General features: G+C 40.1%; 2 protein-coding genes across 6 annotated transcripts; one reads left to right on the top strand and one right to left on the bottom strand.

The window, feature by feature from the left end:
* Positions 1-3,524: 3,524 nt before the first annotated feature.
* On the bottom strand, positions 3,525-7,984 carry oxsm (3-oxoacyl-ACP synthase, mitochondrial). 2 transcript variants are annotated; one of them, XM_016674465.1, is made up of 3 exons: positions 6,883-7,984; positions 6,350-6,758; positions 3,525-6,299 (listed from the first exon to the last, which is right to left on the bottom strand). In XM_016674465.1, the coding sequence occupies exons 1-2, from the start codon at positions 7,872-7,874 to the stop codon at positions 6,353-6,355; spliced, it is 1,398 nt and encodes a 465-aa protein (XP_016529951.1). In that variant the 5' UTR covers positions 7,875-7,984; the 3' UTR covers positions 3,525-6,299; positions 6,350-6,352. The 2 variants fall into 2 exon arrangements, with proteins under 2 accessions (XP_016529951.1, XP_016529952.1); XM_016674466.1 differs by having other exon boundaries at positions 3,525-6,303; positions 6,354-6,758.
* Positions 7,985-8,156: 172 nt separating this feature from the next.
* Positions 8,157-19,023, top strand: ngly1 (N-glycanase 1). 4 transcript variants are annotated; one of them, XM_016674457.1, is made up of 12 exons: positions 8,157-8,349; positions 9,748-9,862; positions 9,957-10,172; positions 13,589-13,751; positions 13,868-14,087; positions 14,386-14,507; positions 14,793-14,938; positions 16,777-16,887; positions 16,985-17,170; positions 17,502-17,687; positions 18,126-18,300; positions 18,395-19,023. In XM_016674457.1, the coding sequence occupies exons 1-12, from the start codon at positions 8,249-8,251 to the stop codon at positions 18,565-18,567; spliced, it is 1,914 nt and encodes a 637-aa protein (XP_016529943.1). In that variant the 5' UTR covers positions 8,157-8,248; the 3' UTR covers positions 18,568-19,023. The 4 variants fall into 4 exon arrangements, with proteins under 4 accessions (XP_016529943.1, XP_016529944.1, XP_007558505.1 ...); XM_016674458.1 differs by having other exon boundaries at positions 8,158-8,349; positions 9,984-10,172; positions 18,126-18,303; XM_007558443.2 differs by having other exon boundaries at positions 8,158-8,349; positions 16,985-17,158; positions 18,126-18,303.
* Positions 19,024-19,133: the final 110 nt, after the last annotated feature.

Below are 19,133 nucleotides of genomic sequence, written 5' to 3'. Positions count from 1 at the left end.
GAAGATTTTCCCTGCTGTGGTTTTGCTGCCAACAATTTTTTTCTCTTTCTTCTGTATCACAATTGCCCCCAGTTTTAATCTAACAAACCATTAATAATTTACTGTAAGTGGCCTTTGATACTTTTGGCCCTCTCAAAGATTTCCATACATTGATTTACATGAGCTTGGTCGTCTTATAATCTAAATTCATACCAAAATTAACTGTAGCCAAACTGCCTCAGCAGCTCTGGAACCTCTAGAGCCCCAGATGTAGGAAGACCCTAATTAAAGAAGACCCAGATCTCTTAAATAATTTTATAAATCCCTAGTCTCTCTTTATGATTTCATGTTAAAGTAAAAACCTTAGCAAGTTGTTTGAGCATTCTCAGAGTTCCACACAGTGTAAACCTGTCCCTGATTTCTTTTGCAGGTTGTCTGTGACTGTGACAATTTAAGCAAATTGCTAATAACATATATTTTTTAATAAAACTAACTGCAGGTGTAGAGAATTTGTGGGAAGATCTGAAAAGTTGTGTGAGAGCAAGACGCTTATGGAAGAAAACCCGAAACATTTGACCCAAGTAAAAGGACAGCACTATTAAAGACTGAAGAAATGTGTGTAAACTTGATTTTAAATACATAGTCAATAAATATTTTTTCTCTCATTATTGTGGCATTTAGCAAATTGAAAACAAAAGAAGTTATGTTGTATTTTTATGAGAAAAAAGGAGCATGACATGTATGTTTTAATTCAGAGTCTTTTAAATGTAAACATGTTATCAGAGAAGATTTCTGGCTTGATGATTATCAAAATATATTTATTAAAACTGACTTTAGTTGCTTTTTCTGATATATCTTTAAAGATATGGATAAAACAAAATAACTGTATCATTTCCCAATAATAGCAAAACTTGTAGCAGTGACCAAACTACAACAGGGTGATGGTCATTGCTGAAGCAGACATCTCTGATGTTGGTGCGGTGTGCATGGTGTTGTGTTCTCACACAGGGACCGGCCCTCACCTAGCTGTCACCTCACTGAACCATCAGTCTGCTCTGATCAGCTCAAGCTGAAGATCAAAAATTAAAAGGCCAGACTGCAGGACTAACATACTGCCTCTGTCACTGCAGGGAGGAAGAAGGAGAACACATGAAACTTCTTTAACAGGACTACAACAGTTATCTAATACCTTATTTTACAAATTTCTAATGTTTGCAAAACTTTCTCATTTTTGCCTAAATAAAGCATCTTTCTTAAAGTACATAAAAAAATTAATCTACACATTTTTATTTTGTTTAAACTAACTGACAAAAAGATCATGTTTAAAAAACTAAAGCACTTATTGTCTGACTAAAAAGTATGGATAGATCTGAATGGCCGAATAGTTCAAACGCATTTTTAATACTGAAGCCATTGTAGCAGAGGGAAAGCCTTATTTAAAATGAGGAGCTACCTGCCAGACAATGGAGAGGTCTGTAATTTCATCCTGTTTCATCTCAACAGCAAGAGACAAAATCTGAAAAAACCCCAGAGACTTACATGTATGATTTTTAAATGATTAAAACCATTGAGTATTTTATTTCTACCGACTGAAAGGGAGTAAAAGGAAAAAGGCAAACTGTTGGTTCAATCTTTAGAAAGAAGAGCTGGAAGAAACTCAAGATGACTGAGGACTGTTGATTTTCCTCAGACTGGAAATATTTCATGGAGTATCTTTCAATTCAGTTCAATTTTCTTAATATAGCACTAATTCACAACAAATTATGTCTTGAGGAACGTCACCAAAAAACAATTTCAATTCAATCCCACATACATTCCAATTGATCCTATTTATTAAGCAGTGCAGTATTCAAAGTAAGTAGTTTAAAAAGTTTGCGTCCAAGGAAACCCAGTAGATTGCATCAAGTCACTGACTTGCAGCTTTACACTCTTCTTGGACAAACGTAGCGACAGTCGCTTGCATAAGGTCAAGGACTTTAATGGTTAGTGTGCTGAAATCTTTTCAGGATTAGTTTGCATCTCTTCAAGCGAACAATCATGTTTTTGTTTCATCTACAAAATCAGGAAGGATTTTGCAGAACCTGAAATTCTGTTTTCTTTGCTAACTGCTGCCTTGCTGATTTATTCACCCGAAAAAAATAAATCTGTTTTAAAAAAGTGAATTCATGTAAAAACATCAGAAGACACCTTTTCTCAAACCAAGGCCAGACTGCAGGACTGGTTTGTCCTGCAGTCTGAACAAAACAGTTTGCAAGTCTTCTACCAGTCATCACCCGACCCCTACAGCTTATCAGCCCCACCCAGAGAGCAGGAATCACAGTTTAAGAAAGCAACTAAAATGTCATTTTGTTGCAGAACGGCTGCACAAAGTGCTGCTTCAGCTGGGTTCAATAATGGACAGAGCAGAGAAATGGAGGCCATCAAGCGTGCGCCACAGAGTGAGAAGAGACGCTCTATTTTTAGAACGTGGTGATGAGCAGTTCTCCCTGTGGGACAGGGTGATATCAAAGGGATATCACCCTGACTGTTGCCATGGCGATTGTAATTCAGCTTGGGTTTCTCCTAATTAGAGAGGCAGGAATGTACAAAAGAAGAAAAGCAAGAGCAACTGGAACAAAAGTCATCATTCCAGCACTATGAATCAATAGTTCCTGACCAGCTGGGTGAGGAGGACGTGGAAAGGACCACTTCTGGCATAGGAGACACAGTGAGAGGGAAAATGTGGAATGACGATCCTGAAGGAAAGTTAGAGTAAAAGTCTTGCCTTTCACACTTCTCTTTTATGTGTAGAGATTAATTTAAAGCCAATGTAGAGGAAAACACACAGTAGATGCACTTTAAATGGAAGGTCTGGGCAGCAACAGAATCCTCAATAAAATGCATGGGTTTCCTTTCTATGCTGCATCGGTTCATTCATCAGTGTCAGGTTAGTCCCTTTTTGGAAGATAAATGAATAATTTCAAGATAAATGAATAATTGATTTATTCATTTGCTGCCACTGACATCCAGAGCAGTTAATAGAAAATAATCTCTAAAAATGGGTCTGGACAGATATTCCCCAGTACAGTGATCCATCATCTGAGGCTGTTTTTATATAATGTTGTTAAATTCATCAGAGACTGTAGCACTATTCATCAACTACAGACCTACAGAAAAAGATGTGCACAATGGCCTCTCAGTGCTGAAAAGGAGCTCACAGGTTCTGGCTTCGACTGAATTTGGTTTCTTGTGCTCACAGCGCATTAAAGTTCAGGTTTATTGACAGGCTTCTGCAGACAGTTATAGGTAGCGAATATCCCAAAGAGAACCCCACCGCTGTCAGTTCTCAGACTAATTCTTGATAGGACGACCATTAAGTATTAAACATCTTTTAATAAGAAACGTAGACTTATTGATTTCTAATAATAATTATTTTGTTTCTGGAAAAGAAGTGGTTCATAAACACTAGAAATTGAGATCTTTTCAAATTACTTTTGTCCCAGTCCTAACTTCCATTTTGGAAATGAACCCAGATATGGGCTTTGACTAGGCCCAAGAGTGTCCACTTGTTTATTCTCAGTCAGTCCTTGGTGGTTGTACTGGTATTGTCATTTTTCAGGGTCCTGCTTCTGTTTGATTTTTTTTTTTTGTTTAGTTTTTTTTTTACAGATGGTGTTACATATTTTCCAGGCTCCCTCTGATACACAGTGGAGTTCATGATGGACTCTGTGGTGTCCAGGGGACCATGGGTACGTGCCCAAAATGACATCGTCAGAGTATCTCTACAACTCTCACAGACCGCCCACATAGTGAGGAACACACTGCTAATGGAGACACACCCACCGTAGCTAGAACAGAACCAGACATTAAACAGCCAGAGTGAGACTTGACAATTGAGGAGGGGATTTAGATACATGTGTCTCTACTGAATGGGGAATAAACTGCCTTTTAACAATGTGAGACTATTAGAAATAAAAAAAAATTCCTCAAAAGACAAATTTCCTTTATCTGCTGTTTCTGGTGTTTGTATGTACAGATGTGTATTACCTCAACTATAGAACAAAATGAACCTAAAACCTAAAATATCAGCTTAAATTCATTAAAATACTTGGGATTTTACCCACATGTAATCTATGAAAAGAAAAACCAGATCTGGCTATCCTTCCTTTCCTCTCAGCAGAATAATTAGAACTGAAAAGACGTTTGCATATTGCAGAGCAGAGCTTTGTGGAGGAGCAGTGCACAATTTACACCACCACTACTTCCATTCAAATCCTGACACACTGACTCTAATTAACCTTCTTTTTCTCTCTTCTCTTCTTGAGATTTTTTTTTGTTTTTTCCACTATAAAGCTGAGAACACAGAAACAGGCTGAATGTAAAGGCTCAGAAGAAAATAAGAGGAAGGTGTTTCATTATAAATAGCATTGTTTTCAGATCAGGATATTACTAATAACCATAAGCAAAAAACTGACAGTGCTCCAGATTATCGTAAAGCAGAAAACATGTTTTCTCAGCTCATTGCCAGATTGTCTGTCTCAGCAGTCCAGCTGGTTCTGATTCTGATTCCTGTGGATCTAACCTGAACTGTTCCTACTCTGTCTCAGCCTCTCCCTTGCTGGATTTTCACATTTTGATTTTTTTTTTTTGGATCAGATCAAATTGTATTGCTTGATCTATACTCTGTCTCCCTGTGTGGTTGGTATATTTTGCTTCATGGATTCTAGATTTGAGCTGCTGTGGGTCCCTGCATTTCGAATAAAGCATCTTTGGGTCTGTTGCTGCAGTGTGCTGCTACCACTCAGTTTGTGGTTTTCTTTCTGTTATCCTCACATCAGGCTTCTCCCCTAATGTGTCTCTTCACAAGGACTCCTCTGTGGTTGCCTGGACTCTTCTCTTCAGTTGCCATTTGGATCACCTTTTCAAAGGTCAGATTTAATATCTTTTGCTGAAGACAATTTTCACTCAGTAAAATTCTGAAAACTTATAGCTTCTACTTCTTCTCTTCATCGTGGATCCATTCAGTACAAAAACCATGACTAAGGTCTAGGCAACAACAAAAGAGCATTGATTGAGCATTGACTTGTACAGATGACTGATTAGCTCAGTGTCCTATTCTTCAGCTAATATTTAAAAATACTTTGCTTTGATCGTACACAGAAAATGTCTCTCATTTACAGAAGGAGGTCTTTTTAAGAATATATAATTACAGCTAAAACACCATTTGACAAGTTCTGGTATAGAAAATCTTAAACTACTGAAGATGTTTCATGTCAATGTCAGTGTTTTAAGACTTTGTAGGTACCCTTCCTTCTAAGACAAGGCAAACAGTGCAAAAACATTCCTATTGTTTGTTGTGAATAATGTTGTTATGGACTACAGTTGGTTGTCAAGAGTTTTGCAATAAATAAGATGTGAGTAATGAACAAATATCTTCTATGAGTTCAAAAGCAGAGTCCTCTTGGCTGTTGCACAATAGAAAAGGAGGGATAACATGTGTGGGATCAACTGTGAGCTGATGCCATCTAGTGGTGAAGGGAGAAACATGCAGAGTTTAGTTTTTTAGTGGCTTCATTTTTTACCGGGAAGGGGCAGCTTTTTTATGGACTGACTGAATTAAATTTCCACAATAGACCGGCATTAAAAGTGTCAGCAATACGTTTTGAGATCTATTTTTCCTGACATTTATTTGAAATATGTTTTTTCCACCATAATTTGTCATAAATACTAACATTCCACAGAAGAAAATGTATCCATCCACCTTTTGTAAAAGGCACGCTTTTCTTTACTTCCAAACTTAAAAATAGGAATAAAATGGTATATTTGCTACATGATATATTTGCCAAAAATATTAAGTTGTGTTTTTTCAAAAGGTCAGTTAAAGGTAGTGGCTCTGATCCAATTTTATTTAAACATATTTGGAAGTTTGTTCTTTCAGAAAAGAAAGCACATCTGGGATAACAACCCTGATACAAACTGGACTAATGTTGCAACATTCAGTCATAATTCACAGTGTCATTTTAGCAGAAACCCAAACACACCATAACGGTTTAGACACATTAACAGCGGTGCTCAGCAGTGGAGGAAGTCACCTGGGTGTTACTGAGTCAACCATGAACTCTGAAAATATTTAACAGTCCTAATTCTTGTTCTTGACTTGGGTCAAGAACAATAAAATGTTCCCAAAGACAGAGGCATCTACACCAATGAATTAAAGCATTATGGAAAGCAGTTCCAGTTAAAGACATCACTTTTGATGGTGAATACTGGGTCATTTTAGAACATAACAGATGTTCTAAACTCTAGTTTATTATTTTTGAGGCAAATGTCATCAAGTCATTTGATGACATTTGCTCATCTTCAATAGTTCAAGATTTTTCTATACCAGAACTTGTCATGGGAAACTGCTGAGACATAATGAAGCGTTGGTTCCACCAAACCCAAATGAGTTTGTGAGAGCGAGCCGTCGGCCCTCAGTCCTCCATGGTTGTGCTGTGCAGGGAACATAGTTTAGGTTGAACTCAGGCTCAGTGCGGTCCAGGTTGAGGGTTGGGGGCAGCACCCCATGGTAGCAGGCCAGAGCAGTGAATGCTGCCTCCAGAGCCCCGGCAGCACCCAGCAGATGCCCTGTGGCTCCCTTAGTAGAAGAAACAGCCAGGCTGTCAGTGCTGTGCTGGAAGAGCCTCTTAATGGCTGCATTTTCTGCAGCATCACCCAAGGGCGTGGAAGTGGCATGAGCATTTATGTAGGTGACATCTGCCGGGGAGACTGCAGCATCTCTAAGGGCAGCAGACATACACCTGTTGAAACATCAGGCAAATGATTAAGCAGGTGAAAAAGTTGATCTGACTTTCTACTTGATTCCTGATTTCAATGTTGAGGAAAAAACAAACAAACAAACAAAACATCGGTCTAATCAGTCACCTAAATGCTCCATCCCCGTCTGAAGAGGGTGCAGTAATGTGGCTGGCATCCCCTGAAAGTCCGTAGCCCAGGACCTCTGCATAGATCCTGGCCCCTCTTCCCTCTGCGTGACCCAGCTCCTCCAGCAGGACCACGGCTGCCCCCTCTCCCATCACAAACCCGTCTCTGTCCGGATGGAAAGGCCTGGAGGCCAGCGGAGGGTCGTCGTTCCATTTGGTGGCGAGGGCACGTGCTCTGGCAAAACCGGCCATTGACAGTGGTCCTATGCAGGATTCTGTTCCGCCTGTAACCATAGCAACAGCATCCCCGTGTGCGATGAACCTAGCTGCATCACCAATGGCGTGAGAACCGGTTGTGCAGGCCGTGGACACAGAGTGGTTAGGGCCCTTCAGTCCGTGTTTGATGCTGATATGCCCCGCTGCCATGTTGACCAGGATGCGCGGCACAAAGAAAGGGCTCACTCTGTTGTAGCCCTTTTCTCTGAAAGCGGCGGAGGTGCGAGCAATCTCATCCAGTGACACCATCCCCATGCCTACAGCCACCCCCGTGTTAAGATGCTCCTCTGGGCTTTGGGGGCACCACCCTGCGTCCTCAAGAGCCAGCTGAGCAGCCCCGAGAGCCATTGCGGTGGCCGGGGACATGCTGTTTAATTCCGCACGTGTTGCAAATGTTTCCTCCCTAAACTGACCCTTATCAGACCCTCTCGGTACCACAGCAGCCACCTTACAGGGGACAGTCCTGTACTCCTCAGGGTCCAGGGCGACAATCCCACTCTGGCCACTGATGAGGCGCTCCCACACCAGAGCGGTGCCTGTGCCCAGGGGACACACCAGTCCTATTCCAGTAATAACAACTCTCCTCACAGAGTGCTGTCCATACTGGGAGCTCTGGGTGGGATGGTTAGAACAAAAGGCAGCCTTATGAAGCAGAGTTCTGGTGTAATGAAGATTCCGTTGGAGTTTTGTCCAACAGGACAGAGATAAAGCGGACATTTTAATATTTCTCACAACTAAACCGACTAACCGAAGAAAAACACTAAAGCAGCTAGCCTTAAAAGCTAAGAGTTGATTGTTTTTAGCTTGTTTTAGGTACCAATGATGAACGCCATTTCAGTTTTATTAATAACAAAAAAATAAACTGCCTTATTAGCTGTTTTAAAATTAAGAAATGAAATAAAAATATAGTTTAAAAATATAACTATAAAAGTATAAACACAATTTCCGTGCAATTTTGAAGGTCCTGATATTTTGTTAGGCAGCTTGTGGGACACATTCCTCAAGGACCCCAAGCGGAAGCAATTTAGCTCTTATTTGAAAGTAGCAGTAGTCATTGGCGCTACATCTTCTACCAAAAGCTATAAAACAAAATGTCTCTGTCTCCGGCGGTCACAACACTGTGTGACAACTCTGACGAGGTCTTCCTTGATGTGGCCAAGTTGCTGCTTACATATGCGGACAACATTATAAGGTATGTCCAGTAAACGGGTCAGTGGAATGTGTCAAGGTCCATCGGGATTTACTGTATCTTCCTGAAAAATACCCATTAACTGTTCTGCTTTCTTTTATCAACTTCACAAGAAAACAGCAACAAAAATAAAAAAAATAAAATAAATATTCCGTTTTATGTTCTATGTACGGTATGCATTTGTGGTGGTTTTAATAAGGTGATACATTTGTGGTGGTTTTAATAAGGTGATACACCTTTTCTTCTGCAAAAATTCCAAACCTCGTTGTAGGTTTTTTATCAGGGTAATTTTGGTGTACGTGTCATCATTAGGGATCAGCGTAGAGGTAGAGATAAATTCTGTCTTTTCTTACATGTTCCGAAAACGCGCGCAGCACAAATAGCAATAACATTATATATTTGCCAGTTTTATGTAGAATATAGTATTTTTTATATCTTCACAGTGGCGCAATTTGTAGCATTTTTGGGTTCGAATCCCAGCCTGAGGTCTTCTTGCATGGAGTTTGCGTGTTCTTCCTGTGCATACGTAGATTCTCTCCGGATACTCCGGCTTCCTACCACAGTCCAAAAACAAAACATGACTGTCAGTTTACTTGATCTCTCCCAATTCTCCTTAAATGAATTTGGAGTTGGGTGTGTACATGATTGTCTGTCCTGCTTGTCTCTGTGTTGCCCTGCGATGGACTGGCGACCTGTCCAGGTTGACCCCGCCGCTCATCTGTTGAGTGCTGGAGATGGGCGCCAGCACACATCGCGACCTCACTAGGGATAAGCCTGTATGATAATGGATGGATGGATTATTAACAGCCCTCAGTGGAGCTTGAAGGTGTTTGTTATACAAGTACATCTCCGTTGATCAGCACACCCTCAGTCCAAGAAGGTCTGGACAGTCACGGCAGTGTTTCAGCAGTATAGTTCATGGTGGACTTCATCCTGGGGGTTAGTAGATGTTTCTTGAACGTCCTTATTTATTTCTATTCCGATCTAGAGTGTTGTGGCTTTAAATGCCTTGGTACCTGAGGGGCTGAGGTAATTCTTTCTTTGAGTCTTCAGACGTCTTTTTTTTTGGACCAGAATCATTTCCATCCTAGTGTAACTGTCTCCTAAGCTGTCTCTTTAAGAAAGTTTAATATCTCATTTTTATCGTTGCATATGTAGCACTGACCCATTTTTACATTTTGAATATCTGTCAGAGAATGAAACCTAGTTGTTTTCAATAAAAGTGATGATCTGTGGACGTCATGGTACTTTGATCACAGCAGATTTGTGTCTGGTATTAAAACTCACACCAGCTTCTTTTAAAACATTTGTAATCACTGACTTAATTTTAAATATGTAGTCAAATGTTCACTGAATAGAAATCAAATTCTGCCATCTTGTTTTCTATGTCCCTGCCAACAGGTGTCCAACTGAGGAAAAGTACAGGTCTATCCGTATAGGCAACCCCACCTTCTCCACCAAGCTGCTGCCTATCAAAGGAGCTGTGGAATGTCTCTTTGAGATGGGATTTGAGGAGGTAAATGGACAACTATCATTAATGTTAGTAATTCGAAAGCTGCTGCTCCTGTTGTGTAACATTGTTACCAGCTAATTTCTCTAACCGTTTCTAGGCTGAAACCCATCTGGTCTTCCCTCAGTCTGCATCAGTGGAGCAGCTGAAGCTCATCAGGGACTGTATTGCTGCAGAGCGGGATCTGAGACTGCGTGGGGGGCGTCCTGTCCAACCTGCTTCTCAGCCTGCTGTGGCCTCAGTGTTGGTACCGGAGAGCTGCGCTGCTGCTTCCAGCCCACCAACAGCGCCATCTACTCAACAGCCATCATCTCTGGTAGGTATGCTCACCGCTTCTGCGTTGTTTCTAACAGTAAAGCGTGTACATTCTTCTTTGATTTTCTTTGTATTCCAAAGATACAAACTGATCTTTTGTATCTTTAAGGTACAAAGATACCCTAAAGATATCTTTAGATACCCTAAAGATGTATTCTAAACTGATCTTTGGAATACAAAGAACACAAAGATCAGTTGTATTCCAAAGAATACAACTGATCATGTTTGTTCTTAGAATGATCATGAGCAACTTTTCAATTTCAGAAATACTTTATTGATCCCAAATGAAAATGAAATGTTGATGCAACTCATATTAATTCTAATTCAAATTTGAATCATTTGCATAGTATATTGTTATTGATAATCCTCTAGGGCCACTGTCAGAGATGCCTCTGCAGAGCAATGTGGTTGAAGATTCCTTAGTAACTGTTACACAGTGAGACGGCCAAACATTTTAGCAGCAACATGGAGTTCAAGCAGGGGGATTTTTACGTTATATACTGGATTATCAGTGACTGCATTCAATTGCACATACCTGTTAACGCCCCTCTGTTAAGTCAATTTAATTGAGTTTTTTTGTACTGCACTAATTCTCTAAATTCAGTGGCTTTATGTCAGTGTTGTGTGATACAGACATAGTAGTGTGTTGTGGTGGAACAGGTCAGGTGGTGCTGCTAACATGTTTGACTGCTACTAAAACATTTTACATGAGCCAGTCTATTGATTCATTTATTGATAAATAAAATCAAAAGATTTGGTAATATTATTGTACTGTAAACAATCAGCTTTGGCACTTATTGCATATTGCATCATAATCTAGACAAAGATTTGCTCATTAAACTACTAAATATGCATAAAAGTGTTATAACTGGAGTCTAACATATAGTTATACAAAGATTTTATACAATTTAAATGTTCTAATACTGAAATAAACAAATATGATGCTGTATGCTGCATAATGTGGCAAATGTAGTATCTGGCCTTACCTCTCAGAACAGAATTGGTGTTAGTAAGGCAGAAGGCGGAGCTGATTGGTTCACATGGGCTGGAGCAGCAGTCCAATCAGCAGCAGCAGGGAAGGTGAGGCTACAGTGCAACCAGTCAGACTGGAATGGCACAGTCTACTCCATGAGTCAGGAACACATCTGGTAAGTGGATAAAAGAGAAAGCGTTTGACTTTTGAAGGCTTTTGACACAATGAACATTGACATACCAGAGAACTGATTTTGTCAACTGGTACACTGCACTGCTCCGTCCTCTGCTCCCAGGCCAGAGCAACACCGTGAACAGCAGGTAAACTCAAAGCTCCGCACCACCCCTGCCTTGTTCCTGCTCACCCGGACAGAGGAAGAAGCAGCAGTAGATCAACACTGCTCAACTTTTTATTAACTGCTACTTTGGGTCCTCTAGCCCTGTCTATGTATGTCTTAGCCAGTCATGGAATCCGCCATTGTTCCATCTGGCCTGGTGGTACGAAGCTGAGTCTACATCTTGAGACTGTATGGTTTGTAGGGCTGTAGTGATACAATAATCTCACGATACACAATATTCTGCTCACGATATGATATATGTACATAGATATATATATATAGCGATATTCAGCAAACGATACAATTCAATACACTTTTGCGATTTTCTGAAATATTTTAGAGGGACAGAGTGATTTTGGTGACATTTTGTGACTGTTATAGAGTTGGATTTAATTAATTTAACTGAAAACTGATTAAAAGCACCAACTACACAATACCTGGCTCTGGTTGGACCTGGACACAGACTTAAAGTCGACAGCTGGACAAAATGAATCAAAGAAGTGGTGAGAAAACATGTTTCTTTTAATTGAACCAGTACAAACTGCAGCTTACATGCATTTGTAAAGTAAATAAAGTGCACCAAGTAGCCTGCTCTGAATAGTTTGATACCTTTTAAACCTGACACTTAACATCTGAAGGAATCACTCTAAGCCTGATGACCTAATCACTCTCCCGGCGAAGCAAGCAGTGAGTGAGCAAGGTGACAGTTGGATGTTAGTATACTTGCGAATGAATATCAATTTTTTTCTAGGAAAGAAAATCTCGATATATATCGCAAAATCAATATTATCACATAAATTTATGATATTTAAAGGGCATGATCCACCTAAACATAAATTTGTTAAGATAGAAATAATATTTTTAGCCAGCATCGACAGTCATTCATTCCAAGCCATGATCTCAAATAAGTAAATTAAGTTTTGGAATAAATTTTTGATGGAGTCTTAAAATATTTGTGGATTTTTAAAAATGGCAACTTAAAATGAATACAAAGAAGCTAGCATTATGGTGCTATGTTGCAGTCCGTTAACGTACCTTGTATGCTTTTAAGCACTGTCAGTACCTATATTAATTGCTTATTAAAGTTGGTGCTCTGCTATGACTGATTGCGACTTGAACACACCCCCTCCTCAATGGAGAGCCCTGCAGAAAAGAGGAAGTTGTGTTCCATGGCAGTCTCTTTGCTTCCTACATGTTGTTCAGTCCTACAAAAGTGTAGCTGTCAAAGAGTTCAGCTGATATCACTTTCAGTCTGCTTAGTTGACTAACTGCTGTTTTTGAAATTGTTGTTTTGGAAATGATTGCCTCTAAAAAGGAAAAAAAAAAACTTCACAATGTCAAAGAGGGTCTAGCAAGCTTTAGAGTGGAAACAGAATCATGGTTTTCTCTGATCAATCCTTCTTGTGATTGTATGGGACTCGTTCAAAATCAGTTACCTGGAAAAGATCATGGGAAAGCAGCCATGAGTTTAGGAACTGATCAAGGTAGACACTTCTTCCAGCAATCCAGGATCAACCTGCTGAGAATCAGAGGATTTTCCAACAAACTGATAATCAAGAGGCTCAGACATCAGAACATTGGGATCCTGGACCTGTGGTTGGGTTGTTCATCTCAGTCTGAGTCTGTAGTTGGTTCTCCAAATGCAGATGGAGAAACAGATGTTCACTAACCGCGCTAGATCCAAACAGTAAGAGATGTGTAGGTCATCAGTCAGGTTTAGTTCAGAAGTTGATCTGAGGCGTGATCTGTATTTTAGACAGAATTACTAGTTATGAAAACCAGTATTGCCTTCACTCAAACATTTGATCAGTTTGCTGATCAATGACGTTGGAAAGTTTATTGTTCATCAGTTTACTGTAGAAATGAGTAAAATGTCTAAAGATACCACCTGTGTGAGGAGTGACTGTACATCAGAGGGCCTGAGTGCTCACACAGTGCCTTTTAAGCTGAGCTTTATAGAACTTGAGTTTACAATTGGTTGGACAAATGTATGATTCCATTCTGTTATGTGGAAAATGGCAGAGAGTGCATTCACGTGGACACCAACCTCTGATGTGGAAATAATAATAATTAAAAAAAAAACTCTGATGTTTGTTTTGTCTTTCAGGAGAGCAGCATGAGTTTCTTTGTGACTCTTCAGTCCAACTTCCAACATGTGATGCAGTATGAAAACCCCGAGCTGCAGCTGAAAGCCAGAAGCATCATCCCTCACCACCAGCTGTCCTCCTCTGCTCAACACAAGCTGAAGGAGCTGAAGGAGGCTGACCCAGGTGAGATCACGGCTCAGCAACCACACCCACCCCACTCTGTCACACCTATGCTTTTACCTACCCTGCTCACCTATCAGAGAATTAGAGGAAAGTCATTTTGCTGTCCTTGTGTGTAGAATGTAAGCTGGGTATAGAAGACTGCTTGGTGCTGGAGCTGCTCCGGTGGTTCAAGCAGGATTTCTTCTCCTGGGTGGACTGCTTGCCCTGCAGCCAGTGTGGGGGCCCCACCAAACACGGTCCGGCCCTCGGCCCCACGGCGGAGGAACTGCGCTGGGGAGCTCAGCGAGTGGAGAACCACTACTGTCAGAGCTGCCAGCTCTCTACCAGATTCCCTAGGTATATGTGTGTGTGCATGTGTGTGTGTGTGTGTGTGTGTGTGTGTGTGTGTGGGTGTGAGTGAGAGAGAAATGTTTAATACAAGTTCTGTGGTAAGGACTGGTATTGAAACTAGAATTTAGTTTGAGATATGATATAGCTGTAAATAAATATTCAGAGATGCACAATTTATTAATAGCATTTTTTTAATTATTGCTGTTTTAACACTGTAGATCATATTAATTCAATTTCTTTTAACAAGCTTGATTCCATTTTTTTTGAGCATTTGTGGGTTTTTGTCTCTTATGGTCAACATTAGGTATAATCACCCTGAAAAGCTTTTAGAAACCAGGAGGGGGCGCTGTGGAGAGTGGGCCAACTGTTTCACTTTGTGCTGCAGAGCCATGGGCCTTGAGGCCAGGTACATCTGGGACAGTACAGGTATGTCCATGTTCCATAGATCATACAGTTCATCAGTAACCTGTCATTTAGTATTCTGTTGAGTGTCACCTGCTAAACACCTTTTCTAATTGTTTTTACTGCATTCCTACCAGAAAACAGTTTTTTTTACTGTGTAGAACTTTCAGTTCCAGTTATCACTCATAAAGTTGTTATATTCCTGTATGTTATAGCTTCCTGCAATTTGTTCCTGTTGGTCTGCAACCAAAGCTTTGATCCTGCTTGCAGTAATGAAGTGAATATAAAGCAGCGTTTGTCTTGTTGCAGACCATGTGTGGACAGAGATTTACTCAGTGTCTCAGCATCGCTGGCTGCACTGCGACTCGTGTGAGAACGTCTGTGATAAGCCGCTGCTGTACGAAATCGGCTGGGGAAAGAAACTGGCTTACGTCCTGGCTTTCTCCAAGGACCAGGTCAGAGCAGCGCTTGGTCAGCAGCTTCTGCTTCTGCCACTATCAGTACTGACACCCTGCATGCGCCATGTTCCAGTCAAGCAGCCGCAGAGATTGAATCCTTTCAATCACACAACCCAGTCACTTGTTGTATTATCGGTTATAAAAAGTGACAAGATGGAGCTGGAGGATGTTCAATAAAAGCTAAACATGGTAGAAGTTACACTGCTTGCTTGGTGGATTGAAAACAAAATGAGTAAAATCTTAATTAAAATAATATGTTGAGTTTACTTTGGGCTCAGGCCTATAATGAATGTTGATCAGTTAGGTTGGATCAGGCTTGGCCACAGTGCATAAGGACTCTATCCTGGGCAGGTTGGATTTTTTTAAGCTCGATATGAACTCTAGATGGATGGAGGATACTTTCAGGAAAATCTGTGTTGCAATTCCAAACAAGGTACATTTTTGGGTGTATGATTGCTAGGGTTCTTTGATAAGTAAAATAGGTAAAGTTAGGTGAAATAGGGTAGGCAAGAATAAGCTTGGCTTCAGCCTATTCCTTTTTTGGTAAGTTATGGGTTTGTGTTTATTGTTGTTTGTTGTTTTTTTTTGTTTGTTTGTTTGTCATGTGTCCACATGACAAACACATTGTCCACATTTACCACATTGGTAAATGTGGACAATTTACCAAAATAAAGTAATGATTGATTGATTGATAAATTGGCCCTGATGTCCTTAACTTTGGGAGATTTGCAATCAGGTAATACTAACATAGGAAACCGATCTTATCTATGTCCATAAAGGTCTGGAAATCAGCCACTGTCCCCTTCTGCTCTGCCCTGAGAGAGGGCCCACTGACAGACACCAGCTCATGTCTGTTAACAATAGACATGAGCATCACAACTTTGTGATGTTATTATATTTAGTGACTTTTCAGACCAAAAAAACAGTATCAGTCAGAATGGGAATAGGTAGGTCAGGCTACTTACAGATCAGTGATTGGCCAGAAAACTGCAGTCGGTGCATCCGGTGATTCACTGATCACAGGTTTGGCCTCAAGTTCTAATATCTGGTGTTTGTAAAGCCAATATAGATATTAAGTATGAATTATATTTGAAGAAATAAAATAAAAACATCTTGGAAGAAAATGGAAAACAATCCTAACTTCCCCATTGTGTGGTCAATAATGTTATATATTAGAAGCATAGTTAATGACAACAGTCTCTGTGAAACAGGGTTCTACTATTATTTCAAAACAAAATGGTTGCAGAGTTAAAATTTTAAACTTTCTTCAGCATCTCTCTTCAACAATCAGTGTATTAGGTACAGTTGGGTTTCCTGAACAGCAGCATGAAAAGGCTGAAACATGACTTCCACACAGTTTCTCTGAGATACGCTTTTCAGCTTTCAGATATTTCAGTTTCCGTCTGACTGGTGACCAATCAGGGGTGAGCCAGCTGGAAACGGCCTGAGTCTAGTCTTTAGCTGATTTTCCAGTGCGTCTCTATCTCAGCCCACTTCCATTTGCATCAGGGATTGCTGATATTCAAACCACCATGGTGCTGTTTTAAATTACAATAATTACACATAGAAATCTGCTTTTTACAAAACCACAAACATGTTTGGTTATGTGACAAATAGTTTTAAGTATTTCAGGGTATTTAAGTTGATCGTCTTGTAAGGTGTTCATGGTCCAGTTTGTTTTGTTTTTTTTCTCATTGCGGAGAATCCAATGTTTTATGGTTCAACATTAGTTCTAAGGTAGATATTAAATTCATTTCACTTCATAAATTCATTGAGATTTTAATGGTTAAAACAAAGAGCACACTCACATTTTGTGTGTTTTTTTTTTTCCCCAGGTGGTTGATGTGACATGGAGATATTCCTGCAAACATGCAGAGGTTTTGTCGAGGAGAACCAGGGTGCAGGAGGCTTGGCTGCTACACACCATAAATGGCCTCAATGCTGCTGTGAGTCCCAACGGTTTCTGACCTGCTTTTCAGAATGGATTGATGTGGTGGCAGTGGTAAAAACATAAAACCTTGTATTTGTTCTCTAACAATGAAGAGACAGCAATCCCTGAGTCCAGACAGGAAGAGGGAACTGACAGAGAGGCTGCTTGCTGAGCTAGTGGAGTTCATTTCACCAAAGACACCCAAACCTGGAGAACTGGGAGGCCGCAGCTCTGGGTCTTTGGCCTGGAGGATGGCGCGTGGGGAAACCAGAGCAGCTGATAAAAAGGTATCCACACAGGTAGAGTAAATCACTGAGACGAGACCGATGCCCTTGAACAAGATGATGAGTGGGTTAGATCAAAGTTGCAGATTGTTTCTGCAGGCTGGGCCAAGAGCTCAAAGACCACCTTTCAGTCGCTCCTTCAGTTTTTATTGTTGCAGTTTGCTAAATATTCTGAATTCATTTAGAGATTTTCTAGTCCCACATAGCAGTTTACCTTAGAGCCACATTCAGATGCAGATTGGAAGGCAACATGTGGTCATTGCCTTACCGAGGGGCACATCGATACGTGGTAGAGGTGGAAGAATGTATTTTTCTTATTATTTAACCATGCATGTGTTTGTTTCAGACTGAAGCTTTTGTGTTCACACCGACTGATGAAGAAAAGAAGGCCAGGTTGCTTCACGTGCGCTACAGTGCCCCAAAGGACCAGTACTGTCGGGTGTCCAGCTCCTCTGAAATAATCCCAAACTGGGATCAGTGTGTGTGGACAAAGGAGTCCGTCTTCAGGAAAGTGGAGAATGATTGGAAGATGGTGTGTTTATTATTCTTGACATAGCAAAAAAAAAAAAGATAAAAAAAATTAAGTTTATGCTTGTTTTTTAGTAAATTTTTAAAAGTATTGAAAGATGTGTCTTAAATAATTGCAACAAACAATTTTATTATATTCATTCAGTTTATTACATTTGTCTCAATTTCAGACTCCTAAAATGAATTATTGTGCTGCTAATGGTTAATATGGGTAAAGATCTGCTTTGATTTTTAATGCAAGACTTTGGATTTTCACTTGTTTGAAAACCTTTTAAAACTTAATACCAAAGAAAAATAAGATGAAAATAAGTACACATATATTTAGAGTCTGAACAAAATTGCTGGTAAACTTATTACCACTCCTCTTCAAGCCTAAGTTCTAAACAACATCCAGTATACTGTTTGTGGCTGTAATTGTGGTTGGTTGACTTTCTTTCTTCAGGTTTACATCGCACGGACAGAAGGCTCTACTGTTGGAAGAATCAGCTGGAAGTTTGACTTGGCTTCAGCTGGGTTGAAGATCCATTCTGTCTCTGTCATGGCCAACAGCAAAACCTTCCAGTCTGGGAAAGTCTGCTGGAGTTTGCAGTCGGGACAGATGACAACTGAGTTTTCTGGCGGTATATGTGCTATGCTTTAAGGGGAACAAAGACATTTTATTATCCGTTTAGTTTTATGTCTAACCTTTACTTCCTGTTTTTGAACCCTCAGATGGAAGGCTCCAGTCGTTTTCCAGTCTGTCTGGATCTTCAGAGCTGATTGTGGCAGCAGAACTCAGTGGGGGAGACGGGGACACCTCCTGGCAGCATTCTCAGCTATTCAGACAGGGCTTGAACGAACAAGAGGCTTCATTTGAAGTTGTCATCCAACTACAAGATGCATAATCTTTGTTTTTACTTTAAATGTGACCATTTTTTTCCCACTTTTAATTGTCCATGTCTAGCTTGGAACAAAAAGAATCTGAATACAGTTCACATTGTCAGAGAGAATAGTGCAATATTTAAACAAGTGTGTGACCTGATAGTAGATGAATGAATGGATATACCTGTTGCATATTTTTCAATTATTTGGTTTGGGGCATTAACTCATAAACGAGGTACAAATGTAACCAGAAGCCATACAGTTTTGGAATATTTTCTTTCAATGTTAAATGTATTTACAATTTGAGGTTCAAGGGCAAGCCCATCACAGTTCTGATATTTCCTGTTAGTAATAAAAGTCTTATTTGCAGTGTTTTATAATTATTTACATCACTTCATGCAGGCAGTGTTCTAATTGCAATATGTTGGTACGATGAGAAAGGCATATTGCTATACAATAAAGATAAATTTAAGATTGGCAGCGCCGATGTAAAATTTAACGTCACTGTTTTCCTTCAAACTGTTTTACTTCCCCAAAGTCAAAAGTCCGTAGAAGTCGAAGAAATACTGTATATCATAAGCTCGGCTTT

The sequence above is a fragment of the Poecilia formosa genome, unplaced genomic scaffold, assembly GCF_000485575.1.
Source record: "Poecilia formosa unplaced genomic scaffold, Poecilia_formosa-5.1.2 Scaffold96, whole genome shotgun sequence".
Lineage (NCBI taxonomy): Eukaryota > Metazoa > Chordata > Actinopteri > Cyprinodontiformes > Poeciliidae > Poecilia > Poecilia formosa.
This window is presented reverse-complemented; position numbering and strand designations above follow the sequence as displayed.